The sequence below is a fragment of the Arachis hypogaea genome, chromosome 17 (genome assembly GCF_003086295.3).
Source record: "Arachis hypogaea cultivar Tifrunner chromosome 17, arahy.Tifrunner.gnm2.J5K5, whole genome shotgun sequence".
In the NCBI taxonomy this organism is placed as follows: Eukaryota; Viridiplantae; Streptophyta; class Magnoliopsida; order Fabales; family Fabaceae; genus Arachis; species Arachis hypogaea.
Window position 1 is genome coordinate 124,131,436 of NC_092052.1, and position 19,628 is coordinate 124,151,063.

The 19,628-nt window shown below is 29.5% G+C and overlaps 1 protein-coding gene across 1 annotated transcript; it reads right to left on the reverse strand.

Annotated features, from left to right (window-relative positions):
- Positions 1 to 1,051: 1,051 nt before the first annotated feature.
- On the reverse strand, positions 1,052 to 2,095 carry LOC140180737 (protein MAIN-LIKE 1-like). Its single transcript, XM_072222023.1, has 4 exons — positions 1,806 to 2,095; positions 1,389 to 1,574; positions 1,224 to 1,314; positions 1,052 to 1,132 (listed from the first exon to the last, which is right to left on the reverse strand). The coding sequence occupies exons 1-4, from the start codon at positions 2,093 to 2,095 to the stop codon at positions 1,052 to 1,054; spliced, it is 648 nt and encodes a 215-aa protein (XP_072078124.1).
- Between the last annotated feature and the right edge of the window lie 17,533 nt (positions 2,096 to 19,628).

A 19,628-nucleotide genomic window follows, 5' to 3' on the forward strand; every position in this document is an offset into this window, starting at 1 on the left:
TATACAATTTAATTAGACAGACCACCCTAACATGAATATAATTACATCAACTGAGCAAACAGGTATATAATATAATCAAACCAACAAAGATACCACATATGAATATAATATAATGAATTGACCAAACAAGTAAAGCAATAATAGGACCTGCATCATCACCATCATCAGGTGCATCATTACGGGATTCTTCATCCTTGTCCATGTCCTCATCTTCATCCTCCTCGTCATCCTCGTCATCTGGTTCATCTACTAGATACTCACCAGTCTCTTGCTCAAGTGTCTTGGCATTTTCTTCAATTAGACTCATTGAAACACGGTTAGGGTTTTGACTATTAAGAACTTCTCGACCACCGTCACTCCTACTAGAGTCACCAGATACCAACCCTCCAAAAGCACTCAAGGAAGTGCGGCATGGATGCCTCGCGTCCAAGGAATACGTACCTGCCATGATGTCAGGCTGATGGCCATATTGTGATTGGCCTGCATCTGTAGCCATGAACCCAAGCAACTGGCTCAAAGAACCTCCATCTGCTGAGTCAAACTGTGGCACACTCTAATACTGCTGATGTATTGGGTATGATGAGGTAAATTGTGTTTGAGGTAGATATTGGCTTGAGGACTGAGGTTGTTCTTGTGGAGGTGGAGGTGGAGGTGATTGTGGCTCATGCTCTTCATTCTCCTCATTCTCTTGAACCACATCATCCATAACCTGATCACCCTAATCATTCTCTTGAACCACAAGATCCGACAAGTTCAAGTGGTTGCCATATTTTGTACGGCACCAGTACATGTAAATATCTAAGGGATGATGAGAACCATCGAGCTCAGTAAGAACGTAATTATACCTGTTTATCCACTGCATCACCCAAAATGCATGACTCGTGGCCGTGGCCCAGTTAAGATTCTTAGGACCAGTCAGGACTTCTCCGTGTGCCTTGTCTAGATTCCGTTCCTGATGAGGAACTCCCTGAACAAAACCGAACTGTCGCCTATACCGATCGGTTGCATGTCACTCAATGCATTCAAAAGACACCAACGACACCGTAGCACTCTACACAACCAAGTGCATGTAGATGTCTGCAGGAATTATGTCCGGATCCACGCGATCCACAGCATAAGCAACCCACACAAACTGGAAAAAAATAAACAAGACTGATGATTACAATCTGAATAACAATAACACTAAACCCAAACCAAATACTTCTTCTTTGATGAAGATACACCTGGCCTTCCTGAAGATCATCTAAGGCCTTCCTAAAGTGAGCAAGTGTAAGATACCTAAAGCGTCGGTCTCCACGCTCCCAGTTACGCCACCTAATATGACTTATTTCATTAACACAACTGGATTCTAAATATGAAGATACAGAGTAAATGTAAGATAATGTTACCTGTTTGCAAGCGAAAAACTATAGGGTTCCCTAGGAACTGGCGCTAGATATGGCAGGCGAATCCAAGCCCAAACGAGCAGAAATGTTAATGGACCATCGATCTCCTTACAGTCAAAACGAGATGCCCTACATAACGCCCTGTACAGGTGTGCTAGGCATGCCGATCCCCAACTGTACTGTCCAATACTGCCAAAATCACAAAGTAAAGGAAGAAACTTCTAGTGCACAGATGCCCTAGACTTGTCTCCAAACAAGATCGTACCGATCAACAACATAATGTGGCACTTCACGTACCTCTGCATACTATTTTCATCAGTCAACTGTAACCGTTCTTTTAGATTCCGAAGCCATGTTAGTTTTATGCCGCTTCCTCTACAGTCTGACTTTCTCGGTGCAACTCCAAATTAGTGCAAACACTCTGCCTCTAAGGCTTCAAAACTACTCATAGTCATCCCTGTGACTAGAAGACCCTCCGTTGGAAGACCAAGAATTATAGCCACATCTTCCAATGTGACAACACATTCACCAACCGGAAGGTGAAAGGTATGTGTGTCTGGATGCCATCTTTCGACTAGAGCATTTACGAGTGCTTTTTGACATTGGACAATTCCAATCTGAGATGCATGATAAAAACCAGTAAATCGTAAATGCTTCTCCACCCTATCATCGTACTGATCCGGAGGGACAGGGTGATCACACGTCAACATCCGTGAACTCTACAAAAACATAAATTATTAATCAAATTATTAACAATTACTAATTTACTACTAAAATATAATAATTTTCATATAGATATCACGATCTAATGATCCGTATAAATAGCTTGTTATCACATCCATTAGATGCGTATGTAGTTTATGGTATGCGGATAAACTGATCAAATAACGCAATGTTATTGCATCCACTATAGGAGAATATATTTTTTCATGATCTATACCGGGCCTTTGTGAAAAACTTTGTGCCACAAGTCGAGCTTTGTAGCATACAACTTCATTTTTCTCATTTTTTTTTCTCATAAATACCCATCTGTCTCCAACAGGTTTTACATTTTCTAGTTCACATTGCCCTGATTGAGGATCTAAATGCATCAAGGATGATGCATTTCAATTCAGTTCCTTTCAAGAAGCTTATTCTCTCTCCCCTAATATTGAAAATTTTGATTCATCAAAATGACAATATGCAAATCGGGATTTAAATACATCTCCAGTTTGTATCTCAAGACATCTCACTATAGAGGGAGAATTATATCCAACATATATCCCCACTTTTCTTTGGGATCCCATTTTAGTGCGAGAAGGTAGTACAATAGGAACATATATATCGCACACCGAAATATTCTTAAATGGGAAATATTTGGCTGTTGGCCAAAAGCTAATTGCAGAGGAGAAAACTGATGATAACTTGTTGGCCTCAATCGAATAAGTATTGTAACATGTAAAATAGCATGCCCCCAGGCCGACGTTGGGAGATTTGATTGGAGGCGTTTAATAAGTGATTCAGCTAACCCATTTTATGTGTGAACATGAGCTACTGCATGTTCAACGCTTATTCCGTTAGCCATATAATAAGCATCAAAGGCTTGGAAAGTAAATTCACCAGCATTATTAAAATGAATTGCTTTGATTGGATTTTCTGAAAACTGTGCTTTTAATCGAATAATTTGAGCAAGTAATCTCGCAAACACCATGTTGCGGAGACAATAAGCACACATGTGACCATCTTGAAGATGTGTCTATTAGTACCATAAAATATTTAAAAGATCCACATGGCGGATGAATAGGTCCACATATATCGCCTTGAATCCTTTCTAAGAATTCAGGGGACTCAAATCCAATCTTTACCGGTGATGGCCTTAAAATTAACTTTCTTTGAGAACACGCAACACAACAAAATTCACTAGATTTAATAATCTTCTGGTTCTTTAGTGAATGTCCATGAGAGTTTTCAATAATTCTCCGCATTATGGTTGTTCCCGGATGACCCAATCAATCATGCCAAATTATAAATTCATTTGGGCTGGTAAACTTCGGGTTTACAATAGCACGTGATTCAATTGCACTAATTTTAGTATAATATAACCCAGATGAAAGTGAGGGTAACTTTTCTAATATAACTTTTTTATTTGAATCATGAGTTATGATACATAAGTACTCATGATTTTCCTCATTCATTGTTTCAATATGATATCCATTTCGGCGAATATCTTTAAAACTCAACAAATTCTTTACAAACTTAGTAGACAATAGTGCATTATTTATTATGAATTTTGTTCCTCCGAAAAATAAAATTATAGCTCTTCCAAAACCTTCTATCACATTACTTGAGCCAATAATAGTATTAACATATTCTTCTTTTGGCACAAGATGAGTAAAATATATATTACTTTTGAGAATGGTATGCGAACTTGCACTATCTGCAAGGCAAACATCTTTACTATATGTCATTGCCATTTTTTTCAAAGACAAATAATAATAATAAAATGAGTAAAAGTATATATGCAGTAAAATTAATTTCTTGATTGAAATCATTTTTCTAAGAAATACTGTACATAGTATCATATACTAAAAATTTTATTATTATTATTTTAGAACTTGACATATTTAGTAATTTTAAAATTCATAAACATAAATATTTTATTGAACATTATTTATATACATCACACTTGGAATTCAAATATATAGAAATTAAAATAAAACTTAACAAAAAGTTTCTTATATAATTTATTTACATGAATACTTAACAAACCTACATATTTAACTTTTTCATCATTGATCAAATGGCCAATATTTCCTTCAGGATCCTCAAAGAAATCAGATACTTCATAATGAGTGGTGTAATTTTCATGAACATCCTTTGAAACAAAATTTGTCTCCTTTCCTTTGTCTTCTTTTTTCAAAGATGCTTGATAAAGATCGACTATGTGCTTTGGGGTACGACAGGTACGCGACCAATGACTCTTTTCCACTATAACGGAAACATTTATCTTCTGTTGATTTATTTTACCCATTGTTTCTTTCTTTATCCTACTTCTAGTGAGATACTTTCTTGTGAACATAATTTTTCTTCCCTCTATAATTTTTCTTGTTACCAAAACCTTGTCATTTACCTCTTCTAGGGTAATGATTTACCGCATTTGCTTTAAGAAATAGGGCGGCCCCAACTGAGCGCACTTCATGATTTTTTAAAAGTAACTCATTGTTGCGTTCAGCAACAAAAAAACAAGAAATTAGCTCAAAATATTTTTTAAATTCTTTTTCTCGATACTGCCACCGCAGGAGCACATTCGAGACTTGAAAGATCGAGAAAGTTTTCTCTAACATGTCATTATCAGTTATCTTTTCCCCACATAATTTCATTCGTGAGGTAATTCAGAACATTGCTGAATTGTATTCATTTATGGATTTAAAATCATGTAGACGTAAGTGCATCCACTCATATCGGGCTTAAGGAAGTATCACTGTCTTTTGATGATTATACATTTTTTCAAGATTTTTTCACAGATCTACATAATCTTTAGTGTGAGATATTCATTTTTTAATCATTCGTCAAGATGACGACGAAGGAAGATCATGGCTTTGGCTTTATCCTTCTGGGATGCATTATTTTCAGCCTTAATAATATCTCCAAGATCCATTGAATCAAGATGAATTTCAGTATCTAGTATCCATAATAAGTAGTTGTTTTCAAATATATCAAGAGCATTAAATTCAAGATGAGAGAGTTTCGACATAATGAAAATTTATTAACTGAGTCTTCCTAAAATTTGATTAGAGTCTCGTGCTGATAACGTGTTGTGAAATAAATAAATAAATAAATAAAGAAGAAGAAATAAATATAAAATAAAGAAATATAAATAGAAGACTCTAGTATTAATATTCACCAATATTAATATTTCAATATAATAGAGATGATTCATATATGTATTTACTAATATTATATGTTGTTGTGTACATATATATAAAGAGGGAAAAAGAGGAGTATTCAGAATAGTTGCAACATAAAGAAAGAGAGAAAATTATTTTTATTGTTGTGTGTGTTATTCTTCATATCAGACTTCTCTGTTTATAGGCGTACAAAAGTTAAAATTTTAAATTTAATTAACTTAAATCTTGCTTTGATAATTTGAACTTTTCACTTAAAAAAGTTAGCCGCCCAAATATTAATGGACATCCACCTCATACATTCTTATCACAACAGTTTAAAGAAATAAGATGTCTATACTAAAAATAAATAAATACATTTGTTAACAAATGTGTTAAACATATCTAACTTATCAAAATATTTTTTTAAAGCTTTTTATTAATATTTTTAAAAATATTTTTATTATAAATAGTTTTAACAATTATGTTTAAAATATACATTTTTTAATTTTGATATGATTTTAAATGATGTATTTTACCAAAGATTGATCAAAATATATAAATATAATTACGTAGATATAGTAATGCCTAAAATGTCTTTCATCTCTACCTCAGTGAATGGTGGCCGGATAAGATTGTAGTGAAATCGCAATTTTTCTAGCAACACTTTAGAGGAATTTAAGAATTAGCTATGCCATGGAAGAAGTCTTTCAACCATGGTAGACTCAATAAAAAATATATATCTATTTTTAATTTTTTTAAATATAATTTGTTCCAATTGATTCATTTTTCAATTCATTAAAAAAAAATATAATTTGCCCCTTGCTAATTTGCTTTTCTAAAATTAAAAAAAAATTACAATTGACTAAGAATTTTTTTTAAAAAGTTTAAATTAAAAAATACAATTCACCCCAACAAATTTACTTTTTAAAAATATAATTTTCCTCCAAGATTTTCTTAATTTTCCATATTTTGAAAAACCACAAAGGCCCCTTTCTTTAGAATATTACTCAAATTTTTCCTATATATAAATGTTTTTTGTCTTAGAATCTGTACTAACAAGATATTTATTGAAAAAAAAAAACATTATGAGATGTTTACAAATAAGGGCTATGTGCCTAACCTATACATAGTAAGTACTTAAGGGATTTGGTCAATATATGCTATAAGAACATGAAACTATCTAATTAAAATGGAAAATTGTTCCTAATCCCAAATAAAAAGTTCAAAACTATTCTCTAATTACTAGTTAACACATCTATCCATTTTGCAATACAGAGGCGACCATAGAAATTTGGTGGCCACCGTTATTCCAGCAGAAATTTCTGTAAATAAATAAATACTATATAATAGCAGCCTAATGAAACATGTTGGTCTGTTTCAATATTCCATATTTGGGTTGTACCTAACCACATACACTTTTGACTCGGATGTATTCATAGTTTCTACCATTAACATTATAAGTCGTCTCGACAAAGAAAAAAACACATGGAAATAATTAATTAGGTTGCCTCTGACTATATAGTATATAGGACATCAAAATAATTTACTGCACAGAAATCAAAATAATTTCATCACAAAACAAATTTTAAGATTAACCATTTTTAATTTAATCTGAATCAACCCATAATAAAATCTAAATAAAAAAAAAATCAGAAAAGAGACATAATCTAAAAAATTATAGAACACAAAAAATTTATTTATATTTAATTTTTTTAAAGAAAATATCTTCCTCAAGCTTTAAAGAAAACAAATCCAAAACTATAGAAATGAAGTAGAATTATAAAAGTGAAGCAAATCTGCAATTGAAACGACATCCAAAAGCATAATAACAATGACAGAGATAATGAACAAAACAACGAATAAAGGCGACGAACAGATGCGAGGAGACACGGAAGAAAAGAGAAACGGCAAGAACATAGACACAATTTAGCCAGCGTGTGACAATGATCGATGAAGCAGAGAGAACCACAGTAAATCATGAAGGACGAGGTAAAGAGGAGCGCAAAGAACGGAAAAAGATATGAATATGAGTGACGTCAAAGAGGATTAATAGTAGATGAACCACATATATTATTTATTTATCGGGGATGCTACACATCCATGTAACCATGTAACCAAGTAACCACATATATCCAACACCAAAAAAATCCAATACCATTAAATGAAACGTGAAATACACACGCCCAACACACACGAAATCGCTCTTGCCCAACGCTTCTTCTCCCCACGCTTTTTCTTCTTCTCCCGCGCTTCTTCTTCTTCTTCTTCTTCTTCTTCTTCTTATTTTCACGCTCATTTACGCACGGAGCGTCTTCTTCTTCGCCTTCTTCTTCGCGTTCCTCCTTTTTCACGTATTTTCTCCTTATCGTCATTCTTTTATTGTTGTTGTTGCTGTATTTTTTTGTATTTTCCTTCTTCTCTCTCTGGTGAAGAAGCAGTAGAAGGTGAGGAAGAAGAGTTTTGAATAGTGCAGAATGAACCGAACACAGTACTCATGGTGAACCGAACGTATTACTCATGGTGAACCGAACACAATACAATTGTATAGTACTTGAGTGAACGAAACATAATCCATTATATAAAATCAAATTCAAACAGCTTTCTGCAGAATGAACCGAACACAGTACTCATGATGAACCGAACACAGTACTCATGGTGAAATAATTGTATAGTATTGAGTGAACGAAACATAATCCATTATATAAAATCAAATTCAAATAACTCTGCCTACAATTTACATATTATCAATTCAATTCAGTACAACTCTGTCCATTTAATTCAATTCAAATTAGCAATTGCATTCCATTCAATTCGATTCAAAATTGAATAATCCAAACTTTGTCAGTTTGATTCGTTTCAGAAGAGTAATAAAAATCGCTCTCCTGATTTAAAGTTGAGTCATTTATTATTTCGATTCAGAAGTGCAGATCGAAGAAGAAAACGAAGAAAAATAGGAAGAAGATAAATGCAACCAGATCGAAATAAGAAAACGAGAAGATGAACGCCACCAGAGGAGAACGACGAAGGCAATGCAGATCAATAAGGAAGAACGCGAGCAGAGAAGAAGAAGAAGAAGGAGAAGGAGGAGGAGGAAGAGGAGGAGGAGAAGAAGAAGAAGAAGGTTTACATTGCAGCAGAAGGTTTACATTGAGCAAAACTTTAGGTTGCAGCACGTTATATGTAGTGCGTGTATGATAAACGAGTGAGGGGTGTGGGACGCGCGTATGGAGGAAATTACTTGATTAACAACCATGTAAAAAATACATGGATGCAGAACTTTTCCGTTTATTTATTTGTTTTTCCAGATCTAGAGATATATAAATTTTTTCGTGGATACTTATCTTATATCCGTCATTCGATTTTATTATTTTGCAGATTAAATTGAATCAGATTTGATATTTCTACGAATCGAATCTTATTTGTAATTTTTGAATCGAATTCGGATAAATATCGCGAATCCGCTTATCTGAAATCTCTTCTCTTGCTTGTTCCTGTAACTACTTTATAACTATATTTTAGATAAACGCTATTAAAATTAAGACATTAACACTTTGTTTGGATAGATAATAGAAAATGGAAGGAAAGAAAATAAGAGAAAAGAAAATGAGAGGAATGAAAATAGAAGGAAAAATGAATTGTTTTATGTGTTGTTCGGATAAAGAAAAAATGGATGGAAAGAAAATAGAGAGAAATTTTTTTTTTTTGGATGAAAACAAAAGTAAGAAGAGAAAAAATTATAATAGAAAAAAATTACATTAATAATACCCTTATATCTTTTATTTTTATAATTAATCAAAGGATAAATTGATAATTTTACACTTATTACACATTTTTCTTTCATTTTCATCTCATCATTGAGAAGAAAATATTTTTATGGTCCCACATCAATTTTTTTCTTTTCACTCTATTTTCCTTCCTCATCCAAATAACAAAAAACTTACATTTCCATCAATTTTCTTTCTTTTTATTTTCTTTCCTTCCATATTCACCGCATCCAAACAAAGTGTAACTAGGTAAAGCAGGGTTAATAATGTAGTAAAGATTAGGAAAGTGTATATTATTACGCTTCCCATTATTGGACATGGTACTCAAGATCGTTGAATTTGTTAAGTACTGTTTCGATTGACATGAATCTGATTAATAGGTGGAAAAAATTGGAACGAATATAATAAATATTTTTTCTTTTTGGTCGGGAATATAATAATTTTTCCATAAAACAATAGTAGCGACACGGGGCGTAAATCCAATAATCTATTGCATGCTTCTTGTAAATTGCATAGGACAATACCTATTACCTAACATTAACAAACATGACCTATTTTGGGTTCTTAGAGCTGGCAAATTAAAATATCGAGACATTACTTATTAGTTATTACACTTAAATATTAGGGAAAGAATAAATAAGTCTTTAATTTTTTTATTTATAGATATTTAAATTTTTGAAGATTTAAAAATATATTTAAGTGCCTAATCTACTTAAAATTTGGACATATCAATCTTTCTGTTCACTTGGGTCTGTTAGATTTAACGAAAAAATCAAACGTGACTTTCGTTGTACTAACGGATGCACACGTGAGAGAATTTTTAAAATGAAACAAATTAGACACAAGAATTGATATGTCCAAATTTTAAAAATGTCAAAAACTTAAATATATTTTTGAATCATCGAAAACTTAAATATCTGTGAGCCAAAAAGTCAATGACTTATTTATTCTTTTATCTGAATATTATGATTACTACTAATTTAATGATGTATATATAAGATTTGCATAACTATATTCTCCTTGCTTAAAAATATTTCAAACTTCTAGTGGCTTGACCACTTGAAAACAAAAAGAGTAGTTTATTTTTTTCAAATAAAGAGATAAGAGTTTAAATAAGGTAAGACTAATAATAAAAAAAAGAATAATGTGTCAAGTTGCACCATAAATATATGGGTTATCATTATGATACGAGAAATTTTATATATATATATATAGTGTGTGTAATTAAAAGAAAAAAATATTAATTTTTAGATGGTAATTTAAATGATTTTTGTTTGTCAATTTAAAAGATATTCTAATTTTTAATTTTTTGGCCATGATATTTCACTGCCAAACTTTACCTACTACCATTTTTTGGTACTACTTTTTGGTCTTGAGTACTTTTTTTGTATTTGGTCTGGATAGCACGGGTTTTGGTTTGGGAGCCCAAATATTTATATAAATGGGCCTACTAGGTAAAAGACTGATTCGTCATGATAAGACAATATGTTACCCTGTCCAAAAACAAATAATGGTCCATTTAAGGCCCAGGATCTAACCAAAAATGAAAAGAATAATGGGCCTATCACTTTTATCTAAAATAATAAATGACATGTTGTATTCATGAAAACAAAAAGGATCAAATATATTTTTTTTCTCCTTGAATTTTTATTTTTAGTTTTAAAATTTAATTATTTTGTTTTAGATTGAAATAAATTTAATTCTACTCATTTATCATTTTTTTATTAGTCAATAATTAGTTAAATCTATTTATCATCCGTCAACTCCTGGGAATGAAAACAATCAGATAATAACACCAATCAAGTCTGTATTGTAGTTATTCATCTGTTTTTTTTTGTCTACAACACTCACATACATTATCCATTTCCAGATTTTAATCATGACTCAAATTCTATTTAAAAAGAGCGTAAGTTTTAATAAACGGAGATATTTGATAACAAAAAAAAAAGGTTAAAAATAACTAGAATTTATCTTATTTAATATTTATTAATTATTGTAATAATTAATGAATGTTAAATAAAATTGTTTTTTTATATTAGAGAAAAACTCAAAATAGCCCCTGACAATTACTTCGAAAGACAACGAGGTTCTTGACAAAAAAAAAATCTAATCCGACCCCTGACAATTATCTCGAAAGGACAACGAGGCCCCTGTGCCAAAAAAAAGTCGAGGTTGTTTTTTTTGGTGCAGGAACTAATCAGTCCAAAAAAAAAAAAATCAGAAGCCGGATTGGGTATTTTTTTTTTTTGAGGCCTCGTTGTCCTTTCGATAATTGTCAGGACGGATGGGATATTCACTCTTTATATTACTAAATTCTAATATTACCGTCTAATAAAATACAAACAAATTTCCTTCTGCGTATGAACCTTCGGAAACAGGGCACCCAATGGCCATTTCCGTTTTGGTATTACATTACATTAGTGGTCCTTGGTACTTGATTAATTAATGGATTTTGCTAACATCTTATTAAGCATAAGCAATGAATATGAGACAATTAAGCGGATATCTGCGTTGGCAAAGTAGCAGATTCATTAAGGAACAAAAATATATACTGTACTAGCATTTAATTATTGTTATATCTTATTAGCACGGTTTTATGTACAATGATTTTCCATGTGGAATTATACGTTGAATGTATGGGTCCTTTAGAATTATTAGGAAACGGTTGGTAGGATGTCATTATGTCATTCGAAGAACCCTAATTTAATTTAAGTATTGCTATGCCAATTTGGCAACAAGAATTCAAGAAACGGCTTCAAGCATAGCATTAGCCACATGACATATGCATGCATGCCTATTAAGCAACCAAGATTGAAATAATCAATAGTTTATTTATCACCCTATCAACAAAATGATGAAGCGACACTAGTTCAAATGTTCAATGACTCGAACTAAATATCTATTAAAAATATAACAATTTTTATAACTTCTTTTATTAGTTTAAAATTTTGGAAGAAGTAGTATTATAACATTGTATCATTTTTATGATCAAAAGATCTAGAGTTTGATCATTGTTAGTTGCGAAAGAAAAAAAAATAGTATAAAGTAAATAAAAAGATAAAAGAAGGTCTATGCAAAATTTTTTGAAGTGATGTATTAAAAGATCAAAAATATTATTCGCACACTAAAATCAGTCGTCAATGTATTTGTATATAAACACATGTGTGCAGGGACGGATCCAGAAATATTACTCTGGAGGGGCCAATAACATATATAATATTAAAAAATTATATAATGTAAAATGTATTACAAAAATATATTGATAGAGAATATATTTTAAAGTACAAAAAATATGTATGTACTTTTTATTAACGAAGTGGTCGATTTTTCGTATCATAAAATTTATCGATAATTGAATTTGTGTCAAATTTTTCATCAATTTTCTTTTCAATATAATTAAAAGACAATTAGCAAGAAATTAACCTTTCATTTTGTTTATGAGTTATTCTTTATAATATTCATCGCTAAAAAAGATGTCTCAGTTGTAATAATTAAAACAGAGAGAATTAATACCAAATGAATCAAAAAAGATACTTACAAGAAGGGAAAAAATCTACTTTATGGGATTTGAAATATTTTATTTAATTAACAAATATTAATAATAATATCTTTTCAGATTTTTTTAATATTGTTACTTACTTTTTTAGATATTAGAAATCATTAATATTTAGGTTAGGCTAAACTTTTATTTATATTAGAATAAATAATAAATAAATTTTTAAAAAAATTAAATCATACTTAATAACTTATTACTGTTAATCTTTTTTTAAAAAAGTTGGGGGGGCCGAGGCCTCCACTCGCCCCCCCTTAGGTCCGTCCCTGCATGTGTGGTTTAATTTATTTTCAATGTGTATTTATATTTCTACATGTATTTTATATTTGTGGCTAATTTTAATGACTAATTTTAATGTATACATAATATATAGTCGATTAAAGATATGATCATTTATGTGCCTCTTCCTATAATTTTTTTTAAAAAAAAAGGAATATCATAACAATATATATCATTTCCCCACATTAATGAATGGTATATATATGTGTAGACAATAGTTTTAATAAATGTTATCAATCTTATGTGAATTAATATAGATGATGTTATAAAACATTAAAACCAACGTTTCAACAACAAAGAGTGTAATCGATAAACTTTTTTTTTTTATAAGAATTTTGATATTATGTCATAATTTTTATGGAAAAAAATTAAATTGTTATGAATGTAGCAACACAAGTATAGCTTAGAGAAACGTCCTACCAAACATGCACTTAATTTTTATGTGTGACAGATTGACTATAAGCACGATGGACTAAACATTGGTTCATATATTATTATGAGTTGAGAGAATTTATGTTGATAAAGTAAAATGAAGAATAAAAAGGGTAGATGTGTAGGTAGGTGAAGTGTCCATGTTTTGTGCCACTAACTATACCATTTTGGAGGTGTATCACACCGGAGAATATGGGAACGTCACTTTTTGGCTTAAACTGCCACACATGAAAGCATAAAAAGAAAAAAATAAAATGCCACTAGATTGCCAACGAACCGTACTTGTGTTGCCTTATAAAAATAAAATTTTAAAAGAACAATGATGATATACTTTAATTTATTTATAAACATTTGAATATTTTAATTATGAAGCATTAGGGAATATATAGGACTTGTGTCTCAAACGATAAAATTGAGTTATTTAATTTGTAGCTAAGTTTATTTTTTTTTTCTAACAAATTCAAAGTGTGTCTAACAAAATATTTTACCATTGAACTCCATTTACATTATTTATTTATTAGGCTCTTATATAGGAATAGCTATTAAAATCGATAATGATTAATGGACCTGGTTCAACTCCAAAAGTTAATTTATGGAGTTGATTTAGATTCACTCAATTCAATTCTAATATGATATCAAAATCTATGTGATTTAATATTGTTAGGTCATTTATTTGTAAATATTTACATTTTAAATGATCATACTTGTGTGTTAAAAGAGTATATTGCAAGTCTCATACTACTTAAGAATAAGATCTCTAAATAGTTTATAAGTGTAAAACATCCCTAACTCAACTCCATAAACAAATTTTTGAGAAATTAAATCCATTCAATCTCAATTTTAATAATGATAATGGAACTTTGTGGAGAGTATCTCTTCTTTGCCCTATCTCCATTAAAAAAATGTTCATGGAACCCTCTTCATCCCCATTCTCGAGTCCCCATTCATTGGTCTCCATGGACGATACATATCATTGCAGATATCTATGGGTAAGTCAATTTTTTTAAAGAAAATTCTCAAAATAATAATATAAAATAATAAACATAATACAATATAATCTAACATAATATAACTTAAAAGATAAATATTCATTAAAAAACACAATAAAAAATTTAAGTATAATCTAAAACTTCATTCATATTATTTTTAGGTTAAACCATTTCAAAAACATAAAAATTATTCATATATTGATATTCATATATTGTCTATCATATTTCTATAATAATTATGTCTATATCTCATATTAACAAAACAAAAATAACTAAAATTCTTATTTTACGTTATATATATAGTAAAATGGTGATACTTATGACTAAGTTATTTTGGTAACCAAGTTAGTTCAATAATTTAAGAATTGATAATTAGAAATTTTAGTTTTAGAAGAAGAAAGAGAAAGAAGAGAGGCAAAAAAAAAAAAAAAGACTTGATTAGATATAATTACAAAAATAATTTATTTACATAATATTTTTTATAATCGGATCAATTTCACAACTAAAAAAATCATTTTTAGCAATAATTTATTATAATTTTAATAACATTAAAAATAGCTGCTAATATATTTATTGGCCAATAATTGAATATTTGTTGTCTTATATTTTATTGTTAAAAAATTTTAGTCATAATTATACATTTGTCAGTAAAAACATTTTTAATAACTACAAAAAAATATATAATTACCATTAAAATATGTAATAATAACAATAAATATATAATTACTGCAAAAATATGTTAGGATATATTACGACCATTAGATTATCGTCACTAAAAGAGATTTTTACGGTAGTATTTATATTATAATTCTCACATACTCATTTTAATTAACGTTGGTTATCTAGTTTAGAACTTTGTATATTGATGCCTGGGAAAACAAGAAAGAAATTGATCAGTCCAACACACAAATACATCCTTACGGGTTACTTCACCTTGTCGGATTACACGTCATGGTTTGGATTTATCATCTATGGCTGCTGTAATGAGAAGAATAATATTGTGGCTATTTCGCCCTGCAATGCCTGGTAATTATTAAAATTAAACCATGTCATATATATATAGTTTAATTTCGGAAAGAAGTGTTTAAAAAAATATTAGGGGATACGATGGCGTTTATATATGATCTCTGATGCACGGACACTGATACGGACACAGGACACGACACGACACAGGACACATCGATACGCGAATTTTAAAATCTTACGTACATGACACGGGGACACGCATATATATAAAATATAAAGTATTTTTTAGATAAATTGTAATAATATTTTGAAATTTTATTGATATTAAAATATAAAATAAAAATTTTAATTATTTTTAATATCTTATTTTAATTATATCAAATATTTAAAATATTTTTTATTTTAATAAATAATAATATATACTATATCTAAATTTATTTTAAGAATATATGTTAAGAATAAAACTGGACATGCAGACACGTGGTATTTAGGTGTGTCTAGGCGTGTCCGGAAAAAATTTTTTTATTTTTTATTAAGACACGGTTGGACACAGCAGACACGTGTGTCGAACGAGTGTCGGTGAATGTCGTGTCCAAAATGTGTCTGACACGCAGACACGATAACTCAGCAAAGTGTCCGTACTTCATAGTATATGATTAACTTCGAACACATAAAAAGATTTCAATTCTGAACATATATTGTCATAGCTACATAAATGTTGGATGAAAGAAATTAAAAAAAAAATCAATTATTTACATATTTTTAAAATTAGAATTTAGCTAATATGTAATCTATCTTAATGTTACTAATAAAAAGTGTTTTTATAGAAAACATATAAAATTTAAATTTTAATGTATTTATTTTATATTTATTGAAATTAAAAGTTGAATAACTTTTATTTATAATTAAAGTTATCTTATTTAATATATTATCCATAATGATTTCATACACATAAATTACATTTAAAATTATATAATTATTTTAATAATAAATAATAAATACTAATAAAATAACTTTAGATTATTTGGGTTAATTTTTTATTGTCTATATGCACAATTACAACTAAATACTTATTTTGGATAAAGAGTAATAATACAGAGAGTAAACTTATTAGCTGCTGTGCTATTTGCATTTAATTAGGGGTAAAAATATATTTCAGGACAAAATATGCTTTTATTTTTAATGTTTTTAATTTTTTTTAAAAATACACTAACGTTTAATTTTCATTCAATTTGATTTTTAATATTTTTTATTTATGTTAAAATTACTCTTGGACATAATTCCATCTAAAATATTAGGTATAAAATTAGGTATATTTAGAGATAATTTTGGTACAGAAAATATTTGAGATAAAATTAAATGAGGTGAAAACTCATGTGCAATTAGCTTTACGTAAAGTTAATAGTTGAAAGCGATTAAATGATTTTATTGATTTGACTAAATTTTTATATAATAACTTTCAATTATCAACTTGACGTGAAATTGACTGCACCTGAATTTTTATCATTAAATAAATAAAAAATATTATAAAATTAAACATCAAGAATAATTAAAAAAAAAAAGATTACAAACGAACGTTAAAAGAACAAAAGTATATATTTTACCTTACATTTTTTTTTATATATATAAAAGGCCGGGATTGAATGGGAATTGAACAATTGAAGAGTCAAAGTAGTTTGTTGAGGATTTTGAGGGCATAATAATGTTGATGTCAAACTACGATTGTGTGGGTTATGATGATGAAAGTGTTGTGTTTTGGTTGCTTAGGGTTACGTGGGAAGGTGAGAGAAAAGTATATAATTGCTTTCATACAGAGACAGTTAAAGCAAAATTAATTAATGGATGTTTGCCCCTCCAAGTTTTAATTTGAAAGCTCTTTCAAACCCTTCATTATTTCTATTTTGTTGTATATATGCTTCTCCCACGCACACTCACTCAGAGACAAAACACATCATCATAGAGGAGAAAAGAAAAAAAAAAAAGGAAAAGTATAGGTAACCAACAATATTTTTTAATAATGTGTGAATAATGTAAATTAATAGGGTTAAGAAAGTAAATTTAATGAATAACATTAAATTAGGGTATAGTGTACTTGTATTTAATTGGTGGTTGTTCATATTGTTCAAGAAACTTAAACTGATTTTGGGGTTCACCAAGACTCGAACTCTTAACCTTTTGAATTTAGCGCTCTAATACCATGTTATGATACCACTCACCCCAAAAAATTCAGTTGATGAGAAAAAGTAACACTAATGATTATATCTCTAATACTCCCTAAACCTCCATTGTACACATTGATAAATATTTCATTGGCTCCTCATACTTTCCCATTACGAATATAGCATCTGTCTTCTGTCATATTTATTTTAACGGTCTATTTTCTTTATACAAGTGAAACTTTAATAATATATATATATATACACACACGTAGGGTTTAATTACTATGAAATATTTATCGTGATATGTAACTAAATGTTTGTGTTTATATGAATTTTTAAATAATAAATAATTGATTAAATATATATATACCTGACAGCACGTTCTACCTTAAAAGCAAATTCATATGGCACTTCATATATACACATCAAAACCATGACGAAGTTCTTATTATTTGATTGACTGCTTGCTGAGTTTCTTTTAGGTGGAGGTATGTTTGTAAGTTATAACTAATATATATAAACAAGAATAAGCTAACCACACAAAATTAATTTTCAATGAGGCAATATTAGTTAATTTTTTATCATAAAATTATTTTTTTTAACTTTAATTTTTTAGAGAATTTAGGATTTAGAATTAAAATCTAGGATTTAAAATTAGGATTTATTATTTAAAATTTAAAATTTATGATAAAAAAGTAACTGATATTAAGTAAAAATTAACTTCCTAATTAAATTTTAAAAATAAAATCATTTTATTTGATTGATATCTAACTAGATAAAAAGTCTTCAATCTAAAGGTGTTATAACTAATTATTGAATTATTATACAATAAAAAACAGACTTTTTAATTCATTGTAAATTGAAGTCAATGCAATAATGCTCAAATTAAAGTTAGCTCCATCTGATTTAAGGTTGATAACAAATATTGCTGGTGCCAGCTAACTAGAAGATCATGAATATCCCATTCTATACTATATCTGGAAAAATCATCATTCCAATTTGGAAAACTAACATTACATAGGAGTAAATTAAAGCATTAATAAAAAACACTTTTTTGGCAAGTAATTATTTTCTGTCGTCTTATTCTTAACTTCTCTAGCGTTTTTGTCTGTGGTTTATTTAATATAATTAAGATTGCATTGCATCCATCAAATTGAGACTTCAATGGTTTCTGTTGATGGAGTCATTATCAAATTAAACTTATTGAGAGACTAACTCAACTAGGATGTTTCTTTTTGGTTGAACCTTTACTTAATTGGTCATGTAATAATCACAATCCTTCCTTATTACCCTTATTAATATAGACACTTCATCTTGTTTACACCTGCAATTAGTTTCCTAATCTTGGTGGGAAGCCAAATATGTAACTATATATTGATACCTACAATATTGTTTTTATTTATTTTATTTATCTATTAAAAAGAAAAAAGAAAAAAAAAACTCTATAGGATTGCATGGACCAAAAGCAATGTCACTAATAAAAAAAAAATTAAAATGACAATTGTATTACAGCAATTTTAAAGAGTCGCCGTAATATTTAGATATTATGATTTTTCAATTTTGTGGCAGTTTTTGTTAATTTTGGCAGCTTTAAACTACCATTGTCAATAGCTACATTAAAAGGCACAAATTGACTAAACCCTAATTTAAAAAATGCTACATTATATCACTGTGCGAGAGCAAAAAGTTGAAACATTACGCGATCTGATCTCCTCCTGTGTTTTTCTCCGACGGCGATCTTCTCTGACGATTTTTCCTCTGGTGACGATCTCCTCCGATAGCGATATCTTCCGACGACATCTCCTCTAGCGACAATCTTCCTTCTCCGACGTCTCCTCGATCTCTTCCGGCTTCCTCCTTATTATCATCTTCTATGTCTTTTCTGTCAAATTCTCAATGTCTCTCTTTCGTTCTAGATCGGTAGGTCAGCTTGCTACTTTTTTAACATTTGAGAGTGCGTGAATACGTGGATATTAAAAGAGTAAAGAAAGAAAAACTTGCAGAGCAAGTGATGCAGAGGAAGCAATGTACTATAAATTGAAAATTGAACCAAAAAATATCTTTCAATAAATTACTAAAAGTAAGTTTGATACATTCACATTATGTTCTACTCCTAAAAGACTTATATAGAGTGGTTAAAGTCCTTTCATAATAGTAATACACACAACACAACTAGTTATTACCTTTTAACAAATTCTTTGCCTTTCTTGATCAGTCCCTGATCTTGTGCTTCTT